General features: G+C 38.1%; 1 protein-coding gene across 3 annotated transcripts in view; it reads left to right on the top strand.

Annotated features, from left to right (window-relative positions):
* Positions 1 to 1750: 1750 nt before the first annotated feature.
* The window catches only part of lrig1 (leucine-rich repeats and immunoglobulin-like domains 1), a 157934-nt gene continuing 133035 nt past the window's right edge, over positions 1751 to 26649 (top strand). For 2 of the 3 annotated variants that reach the window (XM_041191563.1, XM_041191562.1), the window contains exon 1: positions 1751 to 2256. In XM_041191563.1, coding sequence (XP_041047497.1) covers positions 2021 to 2256 — 236 coding nt within the window. In that variant the 5' untranslated portion in view covers positions 1751 to 2020. The remainder of the gene's footprint in view (positions 2257 to 26649) is intronic. The other variant, XM_041191561.1, reaches the window with a different exon arrangement.

Below are 26649 nucleotides of genomic sequence, written 5' to 3'. Positions count from 1 at the left end.
CCGCGCTTTTGGACCTTGCGCCGATGTTTTTTTATAAACCATGTGCACTCAACTCTCTTTGAAAACTTGTCCTGCTGTTGCACTTTTACGATATTTAATATTAGTTTTTTGACGATTAATGTAACCTTAATTCGCTATAGCGAGGAAACAAATTCAGTGGTAGATCTTTTGGGGATGCCACTCAAGAGAACCGGTGCCATATACTGGAGATGATATTCGGCATCTGAGACCAAGTGATTTGAATAATTAGGTCGGTTTCTGGAAAGCTATACACATTTGTTTCAGATCGGCAAATATTACAGTAAAAATTCTTAAAAGCGCTCAAACGCTGTGAGATACGATTTTAATGGGGAAAGGAGAGAGGAGGTTATTTTCCGCATTTGGTACAATGAACAGATTAGACATAAGCCTTAATAAAAAAAATATACATTTGACTCGGCAATTAATTTAAAATCTGAATACCATCTTTCGCATTGCTAATGATCAGGGTATATCGTTTAACCATCTGTTTTAATGACTGTCAAACGGATTTCATTTCATTAAGGACAAAAATTAATTGACCCTAAAATACAATGGTATTGTGCTTTAGCGTATTGTAGCTTAATAGTTCAACTCGCAAATTCTATATATATTAATAAGCTAAGTTTATAATCTCTCGATAAAAAATTGTGGTTGTTGGAGTAAAAAAAAGTAACATTTTGCTCAACAGAAGTGCGGTTCCCTGATTTGGACGGACCGTCTGTGTTTAGATTGCTAAGTAAGAAAATGTGCTGTTAGTTTCTCTATCGTGAGGTTACACTATTAGAGAAAGATATATATTTCAGAAAAGAACAAAATCAGCAGTTAAAGCCAACCTAACCTTTCATCAACTTTTATCTTTCCAAAAAGGTCGCAAAGTTTGCAGAATATTCAAACTATCCCGATGTTATAACTAACTACGTTCATTTTTTTTAGCAGAAGTACTTGACAGGAATTAATGTCTGGGAAATAAACTTATTTAACAATGATTTGAATGAAGTTACTTGATTCTCTGGCGAATCGTTGTTAATTACTCCTTGCAGCGAGAGATGCCGCTTAGAGCCTGCTGTATTTCAAGATTTACTTGGGGATTTTGTTTGATGAAGACACCGCCAAAAACTTTATACTCACTACGCTTTAGAATCATCAATTTATTAAAACTTCTCCACGTATTGTATTTCAGCTGGTCGCTAAATTAAGTTAAATTGGCAGATTATTTTTGGTGCTATTTCAAATGTCAGCAATTGGATTTACTCCGCTTTTTAAAGCTAATAAAAATACATTATAATTTGCTGAACGCTTTACATATTTTGCACCTGTTGGCTTTTATAGCCAGGTAAGCTGTTTGCAGCCAATTTGTCACTCTCCTGGGTGTCAACAAACTAGGAATTAGTTTTAGGAAAAAAAATTTAAAAATGTAAATAATAAGTTACATTACAGCCTTAAAATGGCTCACTCCCTCTCTCTCTCTCCCTCTCTCTCTCTGTCTGATGTATGCAGTTAGACAACAGGAGGCTCCCGCTGGGCATTGCCCTTTAAACGCGGTGACCGGGTGAGAGAAGTGCGGGGACTTTTCACACCCGGGCCTGGGGGGAGGGGCGAGATCTATTTGGGCCCGCCCCTGCCCCCTATTTGTGATTGATGTTCCAATTATCCAACAGAAAGGAGGTTAGGCGGAATGTTTGTTCACGTGATCTGGAGACTGAGCCAATGGGAAAGACGGGAGGAACGCCTGCTGCATCCAACGTGGGTCGCGGCTGGGAAGCGCGAGTGGTTTAATATTAACGGCCGCTTCCCTAAGGGCGAGTAGCTCCTTGAGGAAAGCTGGTAGCGGAGAGCGGCGGTGGCCGTGACCGTGAGTTGCAGGCCTGCTGACCTCGGCTTTCTCTTGAATTCGAACGAGTGAGAGAGTTAGCCAGGTTCAGTCGGTTGGTGTGGGCTGGAGCTGCCGCTTGGTTTGTGTTTGTGTTTGTGGAGCGGCGCTCCCTCGGTGCGAGGCAAAATGGCGACGCTCGGGCTGTCGGCGTCCCCCCTCCTCCTCCTCCCGTTGCTGTTGGCGCTTTCGGACCCCAGACCGGCTTCGTGCACAGGACCAGGACGTGGAGCTGGCTCCCATCCGGTCACCCCCGGGGCCATGCAGTGCATCCCGGGCTGTACTTGTAGCGGGGAGCAGCTGGATTGCAGCAAACAGGCCTGGACTCACATTCCCCGTCAGCTGCCTGCCTGGGTCGTCTACTTGTAAGTACACCCGAGACCTCCAATCATCTGCCAAAAGGAGCTGTCAGGGTTTGGACAGGGGGCACAATCCACTACTTTACCGCCTAGTTACACACGCCTGAAGGTGCAAACTTCATGGCTTTTAGCACTGCTTCAAAAATACATCGAGCATAGACGAGTTTAGTCGCTTTACCGTTTTTAAAAACGAATGTATGAAAACTAAAACATATTGCAATTTTTGTACGCCTTAACTACTTGAGGATTATAATCCCCTTATAGGTGAGTTTCAATACGATTTCAGGAATGTGCCATGGTGTCTTTGACTTGTAACGGACTGGACTTCAACAATTAGCATGGATTGCGCTGGTCTTTGAATTGTTTTGCATGTTGGAAAAATAAGTAAGAGATTGGCAATGGGATTTGTAGCGAAATGTTTTTCCCTTCGAAAACACTCTGCATACGTTGACAAAATGAACGAATAATGTCCAGTCTGAAATCCTGCAACCGAGACAAGTTGCTATTTAATAGTACCTAAAAAATTCAGAACAGCAATATTGCGGTTTATCAGCAATTGCTTGATTTGTTTTGAGTTTCGAATATGAAGACAGACTGTTGTGAAACAAAATGTGGACGAAAAGAAGCTGGGGGGGAGAGGTTGCTATTAAAGGAACTTCAGTTTCCACCGCATTACTTCAGACTAAAATAGGTGATCGAAGAAAATCCCATACTTAAATTCAGTTAATTTTCCTGAAATTCTAAGGTATGCCAGTTGGTTTAATTAAGTGAATTTTGTGGGTGCGTTATCGAGTCAGTTGATTTAGTGTTACAGTAAGTTTCAAAGAAAAGCCATTGTCATCCACTTGCAGAAATGGAGACGGCATAATATATTGCCACTTTGTTTTCGGAATTAACACCCTGTTTGAAGTGCCGTAGATAACTGTTGAAAGTTATTTTGCCGTTGATGGGATGGATTTGTTAAACTCGACTTTTGTAGCATCTTCGTTTGCAATTTCTTCTAGTTTGGTTCTTCCAGGCTATGCAGGGCTAAGTCTTTGGAGTGCTAATCCCATAACTAGGTAATTAGGCGGCTCACTTCTGTTGGATGGCGATGTTGTTTTTCCAGAGACTGTTCGGTTCATTGCCATTGCGACGTGGTTCTCATTCACTTGGCTGTTGCCCGGCGATGCTGATTGGCAGCATGCCTGCTTAGAATTCAGTGTCCAAATGGTCCTAATGCCCGATGCAACTTTAGTTTGTAAGTTCTATTGTAGCTATGTCGCTCAGTTGAATGTGCTAGTCTTAGGGGAAAAATTGAAGCTGAGGTCAGTTAAATCTGTATGTTTACCTTGTATTCCCATAGACCCGTCTGATGTATTGTTAGAAAATATTCTATTGCCTATTGGTCTCTCAGTTGTGTCAACTTCGTTCGTTAGATATTCATTTTTGAATATACGTTGTAGCTGACTATATAGCTAAGGCATTGCTATGATTACTCTCGCTACATACGTTTACAATACTGGGATATTGGCAAAGCAGTTTGTTTACAAATGTTTCAGTTCAAAAGTTACAAATGCTTCTCATTGTCTTTGCCCAGAAAGTTGACAGGATTAATAACTTTTATGCTTCGTGGGCAAATGTTAAAAACAAATTCTTTGCTCTTCTAAAGGCTTAGCAAGTTTATTCAGTAACATTATAAGCTGTAACAAGTAGGAAAGTGATAATAGGTTCAATTCCCCATTCTATGTTAAGTTAGCTGATCTCAGATGGATAACAATAGGGTGTTATAATTGACCTCTACTTTCCTATGGAATCTCAGTTAGTATGCAGGTACAGCAAATGATGAGGAAGGCAAATGGAAGATTGTCACTTATTGCAAGGGAATAAAATATAAAAATAAGGAAGTTTTGTTGCAGTTGTACAGGGCTCTGGTGAGACCACATCTGGAGTACTGTCCACAGTTTTGCCTCCTTACTTAGGATACAGTTGAATTAGAAGCAGTTCGGAGAAAGTTCACTCATTCCTGGCTGAAGGGGTTATCTTATGAGGGAAGGCTGGGCCTGTATCCATTGGAGTTCAGAATAGTGAGAGGTGATCTTATTGAAACAAATAGGATCCAGAAGGGACTTGACAGGGTGGATGTTGATGTCTCCCCTTGTGAGAGAGACTAGAACTAGGGGACACAGTCTAAAAATAAGGGGTCTCCCATTTAAGATGGAGATGAGAAATTTTTTGAGGATCATGAATCTGTAGAACACTCTTCCCCAGACAGCAGTGGAGATGGGTTATTGAATATCTTTAAGGTTTAGTTGGACTCCCTTGTCAATCAAAAATCTAAGGTTATATGGGTGGACAAGGAGGTGGAGTTGAGGTCATGATCAGATCAACCATGATCTTATCAAATGGCAGAGCAAGCTCCGGGGGCCAAATAGCTCCCTCCTCCTAAGTTGTATGTTTGTACTTTGGGGAGGGGGACATTGGTTAGAATCCCCACTGCTGTTTCTTGGTCAGTAACCCATGCTGGAAGTGCTTATGGATAATGGGTGGCAGCATGATTTGCTGTGATGCATTCACAGTCAGACAACCTGAGCCAGCTATCCTGCCTTGCTCTTGGATAATGGCCACATGGTTTAGATATACAGAAGGATAACTAGTGTTTTTGGAACATTGCTCCAGGTAGCACTGACCATTTGTTGCAATAAAGGGACTTGCAATTTGTTGAGAAAATAAGTACAGGTAAATGTTTAATGCTTTCAGCACAGTATATAATTTCTGCCCCAATATAATAAAAATTATAACTTCAGTTGCATAGGACCATATAAATTTCAGATGTATTCTTACACACTTAATTGTATTGTTACAGGCAAACATTATGGTTGGTGTATACATATAAAAGCATGCACTTTGAAAGTTGAGTATAATCAGGACAAACACTACATAACTAAATATTAGCCTGGGGATTGTGATTTCTCTTCTGGCAGCTTGCAGTTTAAATTTTCTTCATAGGCACTGAAATTTGACAAACATTTTGGATGCAAGTTTCTTTTTAGAAAGTAACGCAGGAAGGAAATTGTGATCTCCATGGCCAGTCCTGTGATTTGATCATGCAAATTGGCCATATCTTCTTCTAGCCTTAAGGTCTAAAATATTATATTTAGTCACTGATCTGACACAATTTCATTTAATTTACTTCTGTAATTCAGCTAGAAACAATTTTCACACTAACAATACCAGGAGTGAATTTTGTTTTACCTGTAGAATATAATCCAATATCCTGTCTAAATTATGGTTGGAATTAAGCATGCAGTTTCTCTACCACTTTTAGTTTGCTGAATCCACACAGCCTCTGTTTAAAAAGTGTTTCTTTCCTCCCTGCCTTATTGTTAGAGCAAGCTTGTGTCTAATTTTTAAATTTTCAGTACTTAAAATGAAGGTTGCTAGGAGGCAATTGTTATAATGTCACATTTGCTTGCATTTTGGTCAATTAAGACTGATTTTAAAATAATGATCATGAGAGAGCCCCTGAACTTCTATACAAAAACAGAAATACCTGGAAAAACTCAGCAGGTCTGGCAGCATCGCTGGAGAAGAGTACAGTTGACGTTTCGAGTCCTCATGACCCTTCAACAGAGTTGAGTTTTTCCAGGTATTTCTGTTTTTGTTTTGGATTTCCAGCATCTGCAGTTTTTTTTTATCCCTGAACTTCTATGTTTCTCTCTTCTCAATTTGCATTCAGTGCAATGTTGTTGAGAAAATGTGGAGAAGCCTCACTTCAAAAGCTATTTTATGATCGTTTTGCAAACACTGGGTGCAGGTTTAACAAGGAGGAGTGATCTGTAGAGAAATGTTCTCAGGAGGATTTATGCCATAGTGATTTAATGCTGTAAATTTGCCATTGCAATTGCTGTCTAATCACATTGTGAATATAAAAGAGCAAGTTACTAAATGTGCCTTTGTGGGTCCCTGATTTTTGCATGAGAAAAGAAACTGACTATTTTATAAAGAAATCAAGAAGTAGTGATTTCCAAGCCTGATCAGCGGTTTTGGCTAATTCCTTCAAGTTGTACATGTCCTTTTTGCTAAAGAAAACTTTGACACTTTTCAAAAATACTTGAACAAATAATACCTTCCAGCTTAAAGCAGTTGCTTAAAGTCAATGGAGACTGACTTAGAGGAATTGGATTATGACATTTGCTTTTCCCCATAATTTTTCTTTGAGAAAAATGGTACGGTTTCAGCATTAAAATTCTGTCTGTTTTAATGGGTAGAGTTGGGTGGTGCTATGAATTAAGTCATTTACATCCCTGTGCATTCTGCTTCAGAATTTTAAAGTAAATATTTTGGGAATAGCTCAATTGAAAGTTGATGCTTTTGTCTCCTTAGTTTAGTTTTGTTTTGTAAGTAGTAACAGTCAAGGGAATGTTTTTATTGCTGGTTTTAAAACCCTTTGTTTTCATGATTTAAACATATTTGACATAATTATGTTTCACTTAAAAATACTTTATTTTCGTATAAAAGAGCTTTCTTTAGAATATGTCTCATTTCAAGTTCAATTTACATGAGTTAAATATTTGAAGTTTCAGAATGTTTAGAGAGGGTGCAGAGTTTTTTTATTCATTCATGGGATGTGGGTGTCGCTGGCTAGGCCACCATTTATTGCCATCCTTAATTGCCCTTGTTCAGAGGGCATTTAAGAGTCAACCATAGTGCTGTGGGTCTGGAGTCACACAAAGGCCAGACCAGGTAAGGATGGCAGATTTCCTTCCTAAAGGACATTGTTGAATCAGAGGGGTTTTTATGACAATCGGCAATGGTTTCATGGTCATCAGACTTTTAATTACAGATTTTTATTGAATTCAAATTTCTCTGTCTCCTGTGGTGCGATTCGAACCTGAGCATTGCCCTGGGTCTCTGGAATACCCGTCCAGTGATAATACCACTGGCTTCCTTTATGGGCATGTTGCCAGGACTGGAAAATTACAGCTATCGGGAAAGATTTTTAGGCTGGTATTGTTTTCCTTGGAACAGAGGGGGCTGTTGAGAGATTTGATTTAGGTGTACAAGATTGTGAGGGGCCTGGATAGAGTGGTTGGGAAGGACTTATTTTCCTGAGCAGGGATGTCAGTGACCAGGGGTATAGATTTAAAGTGATTGGTAGAAGAACTAGAGGGTAGATGAGAAAAATCTTTTTCACCCAGAGGGTGGTAAGGGATCTGGAACTCACTGCCTGAATGGGTAGTAGAGGCAGAAGCCCTCAACTCATATTTAAAAGGTGTCTGGATGTGCACCTGAAATCCTATAACCTCCAGGGCTATGGACCAAGTGCTGTAAAATGGGATTAGGCTGGGTGGCTCGTTTTTCAGGTGGTGCAAATATGATGGGCAGAGTGGCCCTTTTCTGTGCTATTAATTTTTTTATATTTTCTAAACTTATTAATTATCTGAAAAGGAGGGATGTGCAGAGATCTGCGGAGAGGGTGGGGCAGTAGCAGTACATGAATTGCCCCTTGGGAGAGCCAACATGGACTCAATAGCAGCCTTCTATGGTATAATGATTCTATGAATAGCATATTTTGTATTAAATATAAAACTTCTAAATGTTACTTTTCCCCTAATTTGTAACATTTATTTATTTAATAAATTCTGTCAGTAGCAGATTGAGTATATAAAATACCTCAACAAATATCACAAATGGTACTCTGGCTAGGTTTCCATAAAACTAGAATTAACCAGGTATGTTTGGGAAACATATAAATGCTATTTTTCTTAAGACCTGTTTTGTTAATAGTTATAGCAATTTAAAAAAAAGTCAAGTTTGTAGTGGCTTAATCAATGGGCTGCAGGAAGTACAGGGATTAAGGTCTTGATTATTGACTTGGGGATGCAAGAAGGGTGCCAAGGCTGATTTCTTTTGTAACTAGTGGATCTCTCGCTGTTTATAATATCAGGAATGCACTGCTGTATGTCATAAACAGTTATTCTGTTGCTAAGGTGGAGCTCTGTGCACTCACAGCTGAAAGTCTTGCATTGTTAAGTGAACAAGGGTGAAGTTGATCAGAATTTAATTGCAAACTGCAAGGTTCTGCTTCCCCAGTGGTTCACTTCCTCTTTAAAATAATTTTGTTTACATCAATGGATGCTGTCTATAGAAACTTCCAGAAAACATTTGAAAAGGTTCTATGCAAATGATGCATTAGCAAGAGTACATGGAGTTGGGTGGGAATTATGAATAAGAGTAAGGATAAAGGGAACATTCTTTGTTTTTCATGTATTCATCTTGTGTTTTGCAGGTTGTCTTTTTTCTCTTTTCGCTCTCGCTCATGAACTCTTAAAGTCAAATTGAATTACAGTTTCTGAATGGAGAACTTGAACTCCAGTGTTTTGTGCATATTTACCTTTTGTAATTCTTTTGTAGGATGAGTTATATTCAGTTTTAATTTTAATCAAATTTGGAAATTTGAGCTTGAAGTCTTTTGGAGTGGAATAGTGATAGTTGCAGCTGTCATAAACAAGTACATTTTAATTGTTCACATATATTGCATGCATTTTCTTTATAACTTGAACAGTTACAGTTGTGAGTATATGACCTTGTCAGTTTTAGATTTGTATTGCTTATTTGCCTACCAGTGAGCAACTGCATAGAATTAATTAGTTAATCTTATGTTCTTTTCTGTGTAATTAATTCAGTCGTTAGTTCCAAATATGTTTCTCCATACTCTACCAACCTGCCCCACCTCTGCCCCCATCCTTCCCCCAAGTCAAATAGTCTTTCGTATATTGAGGTTAGGATGGGGTGGATTGAGCTGTCAACCTTGATGAACAGGCAGATTGCAGTTAAGTGTTTCAATTATGTTACGTGAGCAAAGTTTTAGAGTATTTTTGATATTTAATATTCAAGTTTTTAGACTTTGAGAGTTGGCACAAAATCCTTTTAGGATTGGTGTCTAGGTTAGAATCCAGCTCAGAGTGATGGATTGAAATTCTTTCTGCTGCTGTAAAACATGTGACAGTTTCATGGTGGCTGAATCCAAAGGACTAGCCCCATGACAGGTACTAAATTAGACCATACAGATGAACAAAAATTTCAGACTAGTTTGAGTTGCTGGTTATCCACACCATTATTTGGGAGTTAATGTGCTGACATCAAGTGCATGAAATGATGAGTCTTCCATTTTTTTTAGTACCAGTAGTAACTTTTATTCTGCCTCTTGAGTAGATCAAGTTCTGTGGTCTCTTGATTAGATCAAATTCTATTTGGAATTGGGGAGCCAGACTTAACATTAAGGCTGGGAGCTGCCTTGTAGACACCAATCCCTTTGAAATTTACTTAAGACTAGTGTAAAATTGGCTGATATATCTAATCCTGTTAAATGTAAAGGTTCATATTTTTAAATTGTTTTATCTGTGGGACATCGAGGAGGGGGTATTGATGACATTTGTTAAAGGGAATGATACAATAGAGGCATTCAACCCATCATGTCTGCGCCAGCTCTTTGTAAGAACCATTCAGCTAGCCCCACTCCCTTGCCCTTTCCTCGTATCCTGCAGATCTTTCCTTTTCAAACATTTATATCTAATTCCCTTTTGAACCATACTGTTGAATCTATATCCACCATTCTTTCAGGCAGTGCATTCCAGATCATTACATCTAACTGCTTCTTGGTAATAGAGAGGGTTTTTGGTAAGACCATTCTTGCCATTATGCCAACATGTTTCATTTTGTTTAAAGGGCATTTGTTTTTGACAATATTTCACTATCTATTGAGGACTGCTCCAAGTCTCTGCTCGGCACTGAAAGGGATTTTGTTTGTCCGGTTTTTACACCAGCCTGATGCAAATATCCTACTTTTCCTTGTGTCATATAAAGCTGTTGAAATGTGAGATTTGAGATTTTTTAAATAATTTCTTGTACTTCCATATTTTCCTGTGTGTGTCAACTGTTATTCAAAATTAATGAGCACCTGACTGAAGGTAGGAGGGAGGACTATGCATTACCACCCAGTTTAAACTGGTGAAAGTTATTCCTTTGGATATGGTTATTTCTGCTGGATTCTGAAGACATCTTAGAAGAATAGAATGCAGAAAATTGCATTTTGCAATTATTGACTATTTAGCTATGGTAGAATCTTGGCATAATTTATATTAAGTTTTGCACTTGGGAGTTAAATTGTCTAAACAATATGGGAAATGTGACTTGGGATCTATCATTCAACAAGATTTATTGAAGTTGAGTTGAAATGAAGTGAGATTAATCTATCTTGCTATGTACGTGTACTGACTGAAAATGAGCAGGTATTGATTAGTAAAAGTAAACTTGTTGTTGTAACAAGCACTGGATTATTTACGGAGTACTCTAATGACACTGATGCCCAGAAATTAGCTGGAATGGACTCTGAATTTGCATGGGTTATTACCCAAGGTGCAGTTATGGTGCAGAATTAATGTGTACAGTTTAAACCATAAAGTGGAATGATACTCCTGATTTTTGATGAAGTGATCAATGAAAAAGCATTGATCTGAATTTAGCTGCTGACCTCAATTGAGGGGGTGGGTGGAGGGGAAGCTGCCCTTTATAAAAAAAAAAGCATTTCTAGTGTAGATTTTCTCTTTCTAATTCTGAGTCTGGTGTCATTTCTAGGGGATCTTCTGCATCCAGCAATAGGGCAAGCAGGCTGATCAGTCAGTGAGACTGAAGAATTCCCAGACAGCAAAACAGGAAGTAAAAGTGGAATATAATTTGCATTTTAATCATTGTACAGAAAGGGAAACCAAGATTGGGATATGCACATGGGATTAAGGGAGAAGCTTGGAAGTTTAAAATTAGGATTAATTTTTATTCTTGAAGAACTGCATGATTTTTTGTTATTCAGAGGAGGTGAGATGCCACACTTATAAAATTAGATTTTCAGGACTAGAGAGGTTGTTGTTGCTAATTATGGCTTGGCACACTGTTAAAAGATTAAACATTGTACAAGGTTTAATATTTTCATTGATTTTTACAGCAGGTAGTATTAACAGCAGCTTCTGGATTTCAGCATGCAACTATGCACAGGCAGATGGCGGAAGCTCCTGTTGGTTTTATACTGTAGTGACAGTAAGTACTAACAGTTTTGCCGTCATTGCAATCACAAATTCCGAGCCATTGTAATGCAGATGTTTTGAAAAAAATTGCTTTGTTTTGGCATTGCTTTGAGGATTCCCATCCTTCCTAAAATGTATTAATGAATATTAGCAGAGGTAAGTGGATACAAAGTTCTTCTTGCCAAAGAACAAAGAAATCTGTGTAGCAATGCCATTCATGATTGCAGGACATCGGAATTTCACTATCAGTTAGTACCTCTAAAATGTTGTCACTATTGTAAAGTGGGGAAATGTGATAGCGAGAATGCACACACAGCAAACTTCCACAAACAGCCTGAGATAAATTCCAACTTGAAATTTTCTTTACAGTCAGGTCAAAAATCCAGGGTAATTGGCATGAATGATGATTTACGGTCCAAAATACGGAGGAATTTCAGGCGTAATTCACTTATGCATGTTCTTGCACTATATAAATTGTTCTTGCCTCATTCAAATGTTTCCATCCCAAGGCCAAAGAACCATATACATAAAGGTCAGCTGGTATGCTGGTTCAAAATAAGTGTAAAATTACACCCAGAACTTAAGGTGCAGCATGAAACAAGGTCATTTTTTCTGGTGTGTGATTGTGATTTTGTTTTAGATTCTCAGTGGCACCTGCACTGTTTTCTGTTTCTTCTAGTTTAACAATTTTTACCTTTCCCTGAATGCATATGATTGTAAGAAAATTTAGGTGTAAATTAATAATGTTAAAATGGATAGATGAATGGGTGTAATTTCTGGCTGCACCTTCTGATTATGTTCCCACAGAAATTTCAATTACATCATACTTTATTGAGTACTTGGTTGAGAGATAAATATTGGTCAGTACAACAGGAGATCTCCCTGTTCTTCAAATAGCACCATGGGATTTTTTTGCTTGGTGAGGCCTTGATAATTAATAAGGAATGTGTAGCTTATCTCAACTACATAGTCAAATCAAACAAAATAATTTATCCTAGCATTATTCAGTGATCTTAATAAATCTTAAGTGAATGAGGCACAGATGACTTTTTCCTCAGTGTAGTGGTAGGCCTGGGACCAGCAAGTTTAAGTGGCATGTGATTCACAACACAGAGCATTGGTTGGATGTCTCCCTCTGGTGAAAGAGCAGGCAAAAGCACACTCCCATTTTCTGGAAGTTATGACTTGATGTGTGCCACCTGCTCCACAGAGATCTGCTGTGACAGTTGGTTAACTGCCATTGCCTACCAATGGATTCATGGGGCTCTTTGAGAATCTGCACATGCTGGAAATCTAAAATGAAACAAAAATTTTGGAAATAGACAGGCCTGGCAGCATTTATAAAGAGAGAAAGAGAGATTTCATATGTTTCCTTTGATCCAGGTCTGCACGGATGCTACCAGACTTGCTGAGTATTTCCAACATTTTCTATTTTTATTTGAGAATCTCTGGCAGTGCAATTTTCTCTGTGCAAGAACATCAGTTGTAAATGGAGGAAAGGGTATAAAGTGTAGTAGAAATGAATTATTTTATTCAGTTGTTGATTTGATAGTGGTGTGCTTGTTCAACGTCACTTTCTGGTGTGATTGCTTTTTATATACCCTGAATTTAAATATGCTGGTTGTGCATGTTTAATCCTAAATGCTTGTGTTGAAGGAATACTACTGGTGGTTGGCTGTGCAATAAACTGCAGGGGATCTTAAAAAATCACTGTCCAGTTAGTGACCTCACTGTCACTGGATCAAAATCCTGGAACTCTGTCCCTAACAACACTGGATGTACCTACACCACATGGACTGCAATGGCTCAAGAGGCATCTCCCCTTCTCAAGGGCAGTTAGGGATGGGCAATAAAAGCTGGCCTAGCCAGTGACGGCCACATCCCATTAATTAATTAATTAATAAAAACTGTACCTGCATTTTTGCCAGTTGTCTCCTTTGCTGGAGTTGCTGTGGGCTGAATGTTTTTAGCGGCATCACCTCACCTCAACACAATTTGTTCAGGCTATGTAATGATGCAGATAGCTACTGACGTGTATGTCAGCTGACTGCTTTTGATGCTACCTTGGTGCTGGATTATACGATTTATTTGTCTATGCATACAGTGGCCAGCTGAGATTTCAGAATCTTCTGTGTTGTCAAATTGAAGTTGCTGATTTACCACAGGCACGGCTACAAAAAACTGTTTTAGCCGTATGCACTATTATTTAGAAAATGTCTTGCAGACAATTCAGGTAAATGTACCTTGTGAATGTTTACTTAAATAATTACCACCGTTCAGTGCAAAACTTTTCAGTCTTTCTCTTTCACTATAAGTTTGAATTCTGATATGGATTTATCAGACACACAGCACAACCTATCTTACTGTAGTATCTATTTTGTTTAGCTGCAAGCAGTACTTTGCCTTCATCAGTGTTTGTGAGAATGCTTAATTGACTGTCTCTGATTTGTATTTGTGTTTTGGCTATGTGTAGTATTCTATTGCTTTTTGATTGCTAATCTTTATTGGTTTGGCTTTTTGGTGTTGAGTGTGCTTTGACTTGTATATCTCCATCTTTAGCTATGTATGGACTACATGTACTACCCATTTTGTTTTCTTCCAGTTAGTAGTATTGCACTTGTCTATATCAAGATTCACTTGCTTTTCTTTTTTGCTGCTCTCATTTTGTCCATGTCATGCTGCAATTTTTGAGTTCCCCGCCCCCCCCCAGAATTCCATTGATATTAGTCAAAGTTGAAGACAATACTGAACCATTTCACAGATATAAATTGGAAACTAATGGTCCCAATGAAAATTCCTATTACATCTTACTCTGTTTTGGAAGAGTGATTCCTTCATCGTTAGAGCAAGGAGTGACATTTTTAAGACTAGTCTGTTTGAGACTGAAGTGTTTTACATTAATGACAATATACAGCTATGACTTCTATATAGTTATGACACTTGATTCTTAACTCCATATGATAAGCTGCCCCCATAAGGTCACTGTGAGTGGATACTATTTCAAATCCCTTTATAATGTGCTTGATCATGACATTTTGAGACATTTGTTTCTAACTTGGATTGCAGCACTAAGTATAAACTTTATAATTATTATGCTGTAGGTTATTTCTTTCATATAGTCGCTTGGTTTTTGCTGAAAAAAAGAGACATGCTGACGAAGCTTTTTCTCTTGCACACACCAGGAAGCAACAATTTATACTGCATAAGAAGGGAGTGATGATTGGGAAAGATGGACTCTGGTAGAGATGCATCCATGGAGAATGCATCAGGGAACAGTTAACTGTAAAGCTTTTGTTTAAATACAAACCAGGCAGGTTGACTCTGATTTCCCATGGCAGTGCCTTGACCAATGAACCAGGGAATGACTGTCCCCCAAGCTTTTGTTTGGTTGAAAAAGGTGCAGTGAATGGATTTGCTCTTTCTGTTCACAAAGGATGGAGCCCTGTGTTGAATATATGTAACTTCTGGCACAACTGAGTGAGCCATGCTGCGAGCCCAACTGACTTTACTAACCAATTAAAATAGTCAATCAGGATTGTTCAATCAGGATTGTTCAACAAGTGCAGTCCTATTGTGGAATCACACCTAATGTTGGACACTACATTTTGAATTTTTACAAGCCCCTATCATATAAATGAGTAATATTGTATATGAATTTCAGTGTTTGTATGGTGCCAGGTATGTAGACTGTACGTCCCAATGACTGGTGCATTCTGAATGCAGGGCTAAAAGCTTCAACAGCATGTCTCTTTTTTTTCGCAATTATTTATATTTTGTATAAACATCTTTGGGCATCAGCCCATTTCCTGCAGTAGTATGTGGCAGGATTTTATCAGTTTTCTTTGAAAGATGCTAGTTTCTCAAGTGTTTATATTGTCAGCAGTGTGATAAGGTTCTTTTCTAGGAGCGTTCTTTTCTAGGAGCCTAATCTATCATTTCTGAGATGTCACTTGGTGCAGCGAGCGTGTGTGTGTGTGTTTCCAAGTATAAGTTGATTTTTAAAAAGTAAAATAAGTCACTAAAGGTGTACAAAATCCTTGTGTTCTTATGAAGGAGTAAGTTGTTAAATCACTGTCTTGATTATAAATTGCTTCTAGTTGTTTGTGATCATATTAATTTTTTCGACCAGTGCATGTTGATGTTTCACAACATTTTTTACCCCTTGCTCTTAGAAATTGATTCTGACAACCAATTTGATTACACATCAGTTAAATGGAGGAAGTGAAAATTCTAGAACCAGCTTTTTGCTTACTGTTGGTTACCTAAAAACTTGAAACTGTGAAGTTTTAATCAGTTTGGATAAGGTTTCCTCCAAGGAGCTTTCTGGGACTTGCCTGACTAGTTGCCTTGTAAGAAGGTTCAAGTCTGGTTGTGACTGTTCTTTGATAGATGGAGGATAGATGCTCCTTTATGAAATCAATTATTTGTCAATAAAGCCAGTTAATGTACTGGAATTGCCAAAAGTTTGAAAGAATTGGGAGAGAAGTGCTCAGAAGCTTTACTTAAACAGATTACATGTGATTCCCATATTTAAGTTTTGACAGTGAAAGTGTTATTCAGGGTAACTTGACTGTTTTCAGTTTGTTTATGCATATTTGATGGAGATCCCTTTTGTTACTGTTGCATAACCTGGGAAGAAGCTCTCAATTTCTGCTAAATAATGAGGAGTCACATTGATAATCAGAACGGTTATAATAGATTTTCACCCAAATTGAATACAGTTGGTCAACTACACTGAAGGCACAAAATTCAGATTCTCATACCTATTCCTGGAAATCCATATTTTTATGCAATTACAAAACAAAAGTATTTTTTTTATTAACAGAATAAAATGTTTGACCAGTTTCAAAGAGCTATGCAGACTAGAAATAATATTTCTAGGGGGAGGCTGTGGCGTAGTGGTATTTTCAATGGAGTGGTATTCCAGAGACTCAGGGTAATGCTCTGGAGACCTGGGTTTGAATCCCGCCATGGCAGATGGTGTAATTTTAATTCAATAAAAATCTGGAATTAATAGTCTTATGATAAACATGAAACTATTGCCAATTGTTGTAAAAATACATCTAGGAAGGAAATCTGCTGAACTTACCTGGCCTGACCTACAAGTGACTCCGGACCTACAGCAATGTGGTTGACTCTTAATTGCCCTCTGAACAAAGGCAATTAGAGCTGGGCACTAAATGCTGGCATAGCCAGCAATGCCCACATCCCACGAATGAGTAAAAATAAATTTGCTAAAAATAGCAGTCATCAATACAATGGTTTGATAATAAAGTGATGAAGTCCCTGCAGTTATCTTTCTAAATGTTTTAATTCTTCCAGAAGAAACAGTTTTTTTGCTTTGAAAGGCTCCAACATTGCAATAAAGAGATATAGATTTTTTTGGGAATGGAAGCATTCTTCCCCCTCCTCCCCGCCCCCCAATCAGTCTAGAAAATAAATGTTGCCTTCAGCAATCTCACCTCTATTTATAAATGCATCGTCATAACTAGAGGTTAAGTTCTGGTCTGCCAAAGCTACACTGTACTTTCAATTTGACCTTTGCATCTTGAAGTGGTGTTGCTAGATAGAAACTGCTGACTAGCCACAGCTGTGGCTATGGCCAGACCGTTTTTGGCCACATACTAATTTTATTAGAAAAGCCTTTAATCACATGGAGAATGTTTACTTGTATTATATATTTACACAAACATTTGCCAAAATTCAGTGCAAAACTTTGCACTCATTTTCACTTTGTCCAAAGTTTGAGATTTGGCATGAATTTGTCAGACATGATCAGTGCATCTTAGCGTAACATCTGTTTTGTCCAGCAGTTGAGTAATACTCTGGCTTTACCAAAGATATTGCTGAGAATATTGCATAAGATGTGCCAGAGCCACCCTGGGTCTCCATCCAGAATATAGTTGGATGGTGCTTGCTGCTTGCCATTTGCCATGATATGTCCTGTTGGAACTTATTGGATGGCCTTGCCTTCTTCTGTTGGCTTGGAGTAGTTATTCTGATTTTTGAAGTGACCACAATGCCAAATACCCTTTGCATACAATGTTGCTAATGTTTCCATCATGTTGGAGCCTGGCATTTTCATTCATGTTACCAATTTCCACTGATAACCAAGGAATTAAAGCATATTCAGGATTCCAGAACACTTTCACAGGTTTTTATCTTAATCATTTCACTAACAAATGCACAAGAAAGTGAAAGGACTCATGCTATGTGAGTATTTCCACACTCCCAGTGATGTTTAACAATTTACTGATCAAGAACTCAATTAGCCATTTTTGGATTCCCAATTAGCTACATTTGGCCAGCAGCTAATTTATTGCTCAACATTGTGTGTAATTATCTAATAAATATTTATTATTATACAAGGCTGTTTCTGAGCTGTCAGTTTTTTTTTAGGGCTACAATCTGCTTTTGTGAAGCTTTTGGTCAGCCTTTCCTAGTTTTCTCAGGTAGTGTGCATGTGTACACTGAACTTGCCTCTTAATTGCTTCATAAAACATTCCTTCCTGCCATGGAGAATAAGATTTTTAAGTTTTGCAGTGATTTGCATTCAAGATTTAAAAAAACATATCTCTATTCTGAACTATTCCTTGAAATAGGGATGGTGAAGGCAGCTAGTCCTGAATTCTTAGTACATCTGTTTGGATGTTTTTAGCTGCTTTAGGGTGATGTGGCTGATGCTTGTTACTTCCAATCCCCCCTCCCCCTCCTGATTTTCCTTACCTCCCACCTTTTGAAACATGTTTTGACTGTTTTGTGCAGTATTGGGGAACAGGAGTTGCAATTGAAAAGTATGTGGGGAGTTGTGATCAAATACCTATATTTTGTCATTAAATTAAAAAAAATTGTAATCACGTTTAGCTTTATGGTAACCACTCCCTATTTAATTCTTGATTCCTCCCCCCACCCAGTGATAAAGCAGTGCTTTTTGCTCTCTCTCTTATGTTATGACGCATCCTTCTCGGTGAAGGAATACAAAAAATTGCTATGCTAATTTTATAACATTTTGTCTGTGTAAATCATCGCTACTTTCAGGGCTAATTTGCCCTTTGCTTCTAATGTTTGTAAACAGGGAAACAAGGGCTTCCTCTTCAGGAAATTGGTTTGTTGATGATATGGTGTGATAGGAAGCAATAGCCAGTGTCCTTGTGGGATTGTATGTGCTTTCATTTGAAAGTATATTCCAAACTGTAGTGAAATAGTTTATAAAAATGTTATAGTCTGGTAAATTGTAGACTCTATAATTTAAGTAAACTGTATGATGGCACTTGCAGCTGCATTGTTTATTTTGAAACATGCAGATAATATAGAAATTAAATATTGAATAGAATGCAAAGAAATAATTACAAAGGGGAAAATGCAGTAAAACCTTTCTGATTGATTTGAAGTCCAGTTTTAAATAACATTTCTTCAGTAATTACTGGTCTTTTCTGAGAATACAAATTATTTGCTAATAAATTGGATATATTTAATTTTTTTTCTCCTGTGGCGTTATAGTTACATTTATCTTTTTAAACATGTTTTAAATTACTTTCTCAATAGTGTTTCCTGGTCTTTATTCAAAAAGGATTCCTGGATCAAAAGTGTCATTCTTGCTAAGAACATATATATATATTTTAAAAAGCACATTCGCCCAGGTAATCCGTGGCAAAGGTTCATGCAAGTCCCAAGAAGTTCTGTGTAGAAACATATTGCCATTGTGATTAAACACTCTTGGGGGTTTGACTCAGGAGCTGATTGCTTTGAAGTTTGTCAGTAAGCCTTTTAAAATAAAATACAGCATGCAATTAATGGTGTATATTTCAACACTTGCTAGTTTACCTATCACTAGATCTGTGTCTAAAAATTTTACAATTTTGAGGTCTTGCAAAAGTTTACAGTACAAATTTGTGCAGTTCAGTATTCTATTCCCGAATAGCTTATCTCTGCTAAACTGCTGCAAGATGTGTTCTATCTATTTGGTTTTGAATTGAGCTGATCAGAAATGATGCTGCTTATTCTGATTTGAAGGTTACTGCTGTAATGCCTTTGTTGTGCTGTAATTTAAAAAAAACACGTGACTTTTTGTTTGTGTTGGTGGGGGAAGGAATGTGTGGTGGGGGCAGAAGTTGAAGTGACTTTACAAGAATGTAAAATACAATTGAAAACAGTTTTCTTGAGAGTTTAAAATTGGTGCAGTACAGATGGGAAACAATGCACCGACTGAGATTTAAGAATGTGGATTTGATTAACAATTCATCTGTGAATTCTTTGCATTTGGAGTTTTGTTTTAAAAGCCTGCTGAACAAATTAAGGGCAAGATCTGGAAAATTGAGCCTCCCAATATCACCTGAATTATTGAATGAAGTGTAGTTGAATGAAGATGCATACTATTTTCTAACCCTATTTTCTGCACTTTTGTGGACAGTAAATATTTTATGCTAAAATATTATAACTAGAATGAAAATCAAGACCACTATGGGAAGAAAACTGCATTTTTATACTCTTAGATAATTTCAAAAGAACACTACAGTTTTGTGGCTTGTGCATTTATTTTTGCTTCTGTAAAATCTTTTACTTATCAGTAAGAAGTACAAAAAACACCAAACCACAAAAAGCTAAGAACTTAAAAATATAAAAACTTGATTGACCCCATTGTTCCCTTAGTGACAGCTGTACTACTCAATGATGGACTGGGGAATAATTGTGGATTAAGGAACAGTGGAAGGCTTTGCATCACTCCAGATGCTGGTGAATTGGGACATAAGTGCTTAGATGTGGTCATCATCGTTCCAGATCTTTTTATTATCCAAAATCAAGGGCATTGTACATCAAATTTCAGTGGGATTGGAGGATTTTTTTTTGACATGCAGACAGCAAAGGACAAGAATGTCTATAATTTTTGACTTTGCAGCTTGAGACGCTGTGGAACAGACAATGTTTAAATCCGTATTCATATTTGCAAGTATCTCAAACTGCAGAAACTAACAGCTCTGGTGTTCTATTTTTAGGATTTACGCACCAATTAGACAATGTAACAAAAAGTGACTCTTTCCACAACAAATTTGAACAGGGCAAGTTTAGAAATGTAAGCACAAACAGAATGGAGCTTGAATTCTGAGCTCAGAATCGGCAGGGCCATCTAGAGACTTGAGCATTATCACTGAGCCATTGCTTTGACTTAAGTTTTTTTTTTGGTCCTGGGAAGTGATGAGTGTTAGGTGTGCTGTTCTAAAATAGTTGTGGTAGAAGCTGGCTTGAATTCTGCTGAATAAATGAATGGTGAGCCAAAGGAGCTGTAATCTTCTGTGGCCAGGAGAGTGACTGTAGTGACTGTGTAATGAAGACTGTTCACATGTTCTGATTAGTTGACTGTTTTAGTATCTCAGAAAATGGCTCCCCAATTACAATATATCCTGCATTTGTTTGTACTGTGAAGCAGCCAAAATAGACTCTGTCTGTTTGACTTGTCAGCAGTCTGTAGAGAGAGCTGTTCAAATCAAGCTAGTTTGTCTATGTTTGTTTGTAGCTCACAGCATCATTGGTCACCAGTGAAATGCTTGGAATTTTAAAGGGGCATCTTTTGGAGCTCAAATATATTAATAATCAATATACTTTTTGTCTTGGTGATTTAAAAAAAAACATGGTATGTGAATATTGCAGGCAAGGCTAGCATTTGTTGCTCATCCCTAATTGCCCTTGAAGGTGGTAATGAGTGCTGCCTTGAACAACTGCAGTCCATGTGGTGTAGGTACAACTACAATGCTGTTGGGAGTTCCAGGTTTTTGATTGTGACAGTGAAGGAACAGTGATATAGTTCCAAGTTAGGTTGGTGTGTGGCTTGGAAGGGAGCTTGCAGGTGCTGGTGTTCCTGTGAATCTGCTGCCCTTATCCTTTTAGGTGGTATAGATTTCAGATTTAGAAGATGCTGTTGAAGGAGCCTTGGTGAGTTGCTGCAGTGCATCTTTAATATGGTAGACACTGCCACTATGCATCAGTGGTGGAGGGAGTGAGTGAGTGTATGCTGGTGGATGGGATGCTGATGAGGCTGCTTTGTCCTGGATCGTCTTTTTGGTGGCGGGAGAGCTGGCAGTTTTTGTGGCCTCTACAAGTGCACTTTGATCTGGCCAAAGGAAAAGATGTTTTCTGGGAATAATGTTAAGTTTCCCACCTCCTTTAAATGAGAAGTGTTTGGTATATTCAGTACAGTAGCAAGGCTGAAATCAGGACCTCCATGGAGTGTAGTAGCAAGCTCTGCATTGTAGCACCACACTTAAGTGAGGGTTTTTTAAAATTGAAAGGTGTTCATGGATAATGATGCTTATTTGAAAAGTCCAATCCATTTGTGAATTAGAACATAGCTGAAGAACCCTGGGCTATTCCTTTTGGACTCCATCATTATCAAGACGTGGGAGGCTGTTAAATAAAATAAACTTCTGAAATGAAACTAAGGATATGTTGGCTTAATCAATTGTGGAACTTTTTTTAGGATTAGGGAGCAGGAAGGTCAATTGAACAACAAGTTGAATTCTATAGAAAATATTGCATAAAATTGAAGGTTGAACCATTAAAATAAATCAGTGAAATTTTTTGTCACCACATTGAGTGACTAATTTAGAACGTGAACAGTGTGCACAGTTGTAATGACCCTTGTTTTTGAATTCTTAAGCAATCACATATTTTAAAATAGATCTTTTGTGGGACTACCTTCTGTGAGACCTTTCGTAAAAGTCGTATATTTTGCTAAATAATACTTAACATTTCTGAATGCCTATAGTGAACTGAAAAGGAAATGGGATGTTGTAAACATGGCAGATGGAAAAACAAATATAAAGTTACTTAATGATTTTAAAATCATTATGCATAATGGGTTAAACTATTCGTACAATTATGGTGACATTTCTTGGAGGAATAGGTATTTAAAAATATCCTATTTAAATATGTTCTAAGTTTTACAGTTGAGTGGAAGGGGGCATTTAGGTATAGGACACACCCCTTAATTAATTTAAAATCAGCTTTTTCAGATTTTAACCTCAATGTTTTAACACCTTTTTAGAGCATGCTTAAAGCTGTTTTTGCTTGAAGAAATTTGAAACCATATATCATCCGGAATGAGAGAGTGGAAACATATGCTGATGTATTAGGAGGCCAGTCCTCTTTGTTCAGCTAGGTTGTGCAAGCTCAAGCAGGGAGGCTAGCTGCCATATTTTTATGGCTGAGTGCCTGTGAGAACCAGTTAGCTCTGATTCTTGCCAGCATCAGGAGTGAGAAAACAGAGTATCAGATTGAACTTTGTACTTCTATGTGTAAAGTGAGTTCAATGATACTATTTTAACACGGGTGAAACAAAATAGTTGGTGCTAGATTGTAAGTAAAAAGGGGGTCACCAAATACTAAACAATTGTGTGTAGATTAAAGTACTTCCACAACTAATTACCATCTTGTTATATTCCTTGCCTAATGCAGAGATTGGTGCATGAGGAGCCCAAAAAAAGCCTGGACGTATGTCATTTGCCTCTGCAAATCTGGTAGTACAGAATCCGATTCTGTTTTTATGTAATCAGTTTCTACTATGCACAGATGTAAACTTATGTAAAATTTCTGCCTGTTGTCACTGACTTAGGTCTCAAGTTCCAGGATTTGACGATATTTGAAATGAATCACTTTTGCTTAGAATTTACTGTTCAGCCATTTGTACAAAGCTAACAATTCTGTCTACTTTCCAATTTGGTTTCGTTGTTCAAAAATAGAGACCATATTGGAGCATAAGCTTTGTACAGAGATGGCAATTGAAAGTATGGCAGCCCAGCTACCTGGTACATGCAAAGGGGCTAGACATAAGTGCTGGTTTAATAGTATATGCTAAGTTTGTTGTACAGTTGCTGAGAAGCCAATCATATTTCCCAGTAATTTGGCGTGGAAGAAATTAATTCTAAAGAGGTGGAATAAGTATTACTATCAAAGTGAAAAATTTTTGCAGTGATACAGTGCATCTAAATGTTACGAATGGCTGATAAAAGATAATTCTTGCTCCTGATGGAGTTTAAGCATAGTTTTAAGGTAGATCAAACCGATCTCTTGATATGTACAGCACAGCAGCTCTTCCTTTCTCTAGGGGTATTGCTGGTAAGATAGTGAAGAACAAGTTTGTGCTGCTGTGTTTAAGAGTGGCAGCTGCAAAATTGCACCTTTTTGTAATTGTCGTTAAAAGCTGTGATTCTGTTTTGTGGAGCAGATTCTTGTGCATTGCACTGAGGGGATGGAAAACCTTTTTCAAGGACAAGGTGAAACCTCTGGATAGCAGAATACATGAGAAAGGGAACAGATTGACGTTTGTGCTGTCCATCCTTGTAAGGTGACTGGCTGTGCAGAGCATGTCAGCTTTATGTTGCTACCCAACACTGCCTATAGTTGCTGGGCTTATTTTTACACCCTTTTTTGAACAAGGGTGTAAAGTTTGCAACTCTCCAGTCCTGTGGCAGCATCCCCAAGTCTAAGGAAAACAACGATTATGGCCAGTGCCTCTGCAATTTCTACTTTCTCTCCCCTCCATGACCTTGGGTGTATCTCAACTGTTCCTGTGTCTTAAACTTAGACTACTTATCCAATACCATTTCCTTATCAATTTTATATCCTGCTAGGGTCTGAATTACACCCTCCCCCCACTTTCACCATGGCCTGGGTAGCTTCATCTTCCTTATTAAATACAGATGCAAATTATTCATTTAATACCTCAACTTTGCCCTCTGCCTCATGTGTAAATCCACCCTGATTGGCCCTATTCCTCCTTTTTACTACAATTTTACTATTTGTATGCCTATAGAAGTCTTTGGGATTCCCTTTTATGTTGGCTGCCAGTCTCTTCTTATTCCCTCTTGGCTTCTCTTACATGCTTTTTCACCTCCTCTCTGAACCTTGTATATTCAGCCTGGTTCCCAATTACATTTGTCAGAAGCGCACTTTTTTTCTTATGGCACAGCCAATGGTAAATGCTGAGTTGTTCAAATCCCAGAGTGAAACTTGAGGCAGCTGCCACAACTCTGCAATTTTTATGTTTCGACATGTGGGCTTTGAATTCAGTAATAATAAGACCACTGAGCCATATAGGCTTTTACAAAACTAGATTAAACGTTTAGTAAGAGAAATGAGTTTAAGCACTTACATATGTCTAGAAATTACTACTATAATAAACTTCTGAATCCCCTAATAAACCTGACTCCCAGTTGCACCTCCATTAAGGCAACAGTAAAACACACAGATTTGAAAAGACCCAGGCAAAGAAACATGATACCCTAAACAATCCAATTCAGTGAGTTTCCTTAACTCCAGTTCTTTGTAGACAGCAGCTTGAGGCTTAGATGCTGAAGGCGTTTCACAATTGTTTGATCTTAAAATGCTTGCCTTTACACAAAGCCTTCTCTCCTTTATATATATTTTCCCCTTTCAATGCAAATTCCCATTGTTTCACAATGTCTTTGGACTTTACCTCACAGATCATAAAAATTTATCGCAATACTAAGACTAAACCTTATGATACAATGATCACTGTCCCCTAAATATTTTCCTATTGACACTTGATTCACTTGGTCCACCTTATTTCCAAGAACCAGTTTAAGCAGTAACTCGTTTCTCATTGGGCTGGAAATACTGTACTGGAAAACTTTCCTGAGCAGACTCTAGATACTCTTGCCTGTCACTGCCTTTTACACTACTACATCAGTCTACATTTGGATAAGTAAAGCCCCCATTATAACTACCCTGTAATTTTTGCATCTCTGTAATTTTCCTGAACAATGTAATTGCACCTTTTTTTGGTTTCTTTGCTATAGCCAAATAGATTCTGTCCTTGATCCCTCTGGGACATTTTCTTCCTTTTGCTCTGCAATGTTGTCCTTAATCAATACTGCTATAACTCCCCATTTTCTTTCTTTCCTATCTTTCCTGAATGGCTTGCATTCAGGAATATTTAACACCCAGTCTTGTCTTTATTTGAGTCAGGTCTCTGTATTAGCCCCAACATTGTTTCCACATGGCAATCTGTGCCTGTGATTCGCCAGTCTTGTTTACCACACTCCATGCATTCACATAATGTGCATAGTAACCCTGATCTAGACTTTATTACTTTCTCCCTTACACTGACCCCACCTATTAACTTACTATTCCTTATTTTAGTGCTATCGATCTCTCCCAGTATTCTATCCACATTGGCATACCTCTCTGATAGTATCCTTTGGTTCTCACACCCCTGCCAAGTTAGTTTTAAACTATCTCAACAGCATTAGCAAAACACCCCAAAAGGAACTTAGTCCCAGCTCTATTCAGGTACAATCTGTTGGGCCTGTACAGGTCCCATCTCCCCCAGAGCCAGCCCCCATGTCCCAAGAATCTAAAACCCTCCCTCAGGCACCATCTTTCCAGCCATGCATTCATCTGCTTCATCCTTCTCATGTCATACTGAGAGCAGTCTGGAGATTACTACTTTTAAGGTCCAGCTGGCTAATTTCCTACCTAGCTCCCTGCAGGACCATGTCCCTCTTTCTACCTATGTTGATCATACCAATGTGTACAACTGCGACTGCTAGCTGTACGCACACCACAGAGACACACCTATTGCCTGTTCAGTACCTCCTGTGCTCACCTCTACTGCCAAGCCACCTGTGTCGCCATAGACGTGGCTCCGACTGCACTTGAATGCTGGTAGGAGAGTGGGATGCACTCTGGATTCCTGCATTACCTATCTGTTCTTTTCTGATTACTTTGTGGTCACCCATTCCCTCTCTGCTGCATACTCTTAAGCTGTGTTGATGGTAGTGGTGAGGGGGAAAAACAAATTATAGTAATTGAAATTGGTTTGATCGTTATCTTATTTTGATGTGATAAAATTAGTTCTTATGCGAGGTTGTTGCATTCCTGTTGAAAAGAATTCCAGTGTTTTTATTATTTCAAAACTGTACTAAAATGCTATATGCAGTATTCTTGCAAAATCAAGTATTGTCTCAACATTTTAATACTACTTATCTCTTAAATTTTTGCTGTATGATGGTACAGACCTCGACACCCTGTGTAGAAAAGTTGTATCTGTGGTCTCTGATGTGAGGATACATCCTAAAATGGTGGGCACTGGAAGCTTCTACAGTATATGGAGACTTGGAAACTAACATTGGACAATTTAATTTAGCCTTTGTTTTTAACCATTGGTTTATGTTTCAAAATATGCATTTGTCAATTGTAATGGCAAGTTTGGAAAAACAAAGGCTTTTTTGGATAATAACTTCTGAAGGCACTTAACATTCAAATAGTTAATTTATGATCAGTTTAATTATAAATATTCCCATGCGTTCAAGATACATGGCCA

This window comes from Carcharodon carcharias, chromosome 7, assembly GCF_017639515.1.
Source record: "Carcharodon carcharias isolate sCarCar2 chromosome 7, sCarCar2.pri, whole genome shotgun sequence".
Classification (NCBI taxonomy): Eukaryota; Metazoa; Chordata; class Chondrichthyes; order Lamniformes; family Lamnidae; genus Carcharodon; species Carcharodon carcharias.
This window is presented reverse-complemented; position numbering and strand designations above follow the sequence as displayed.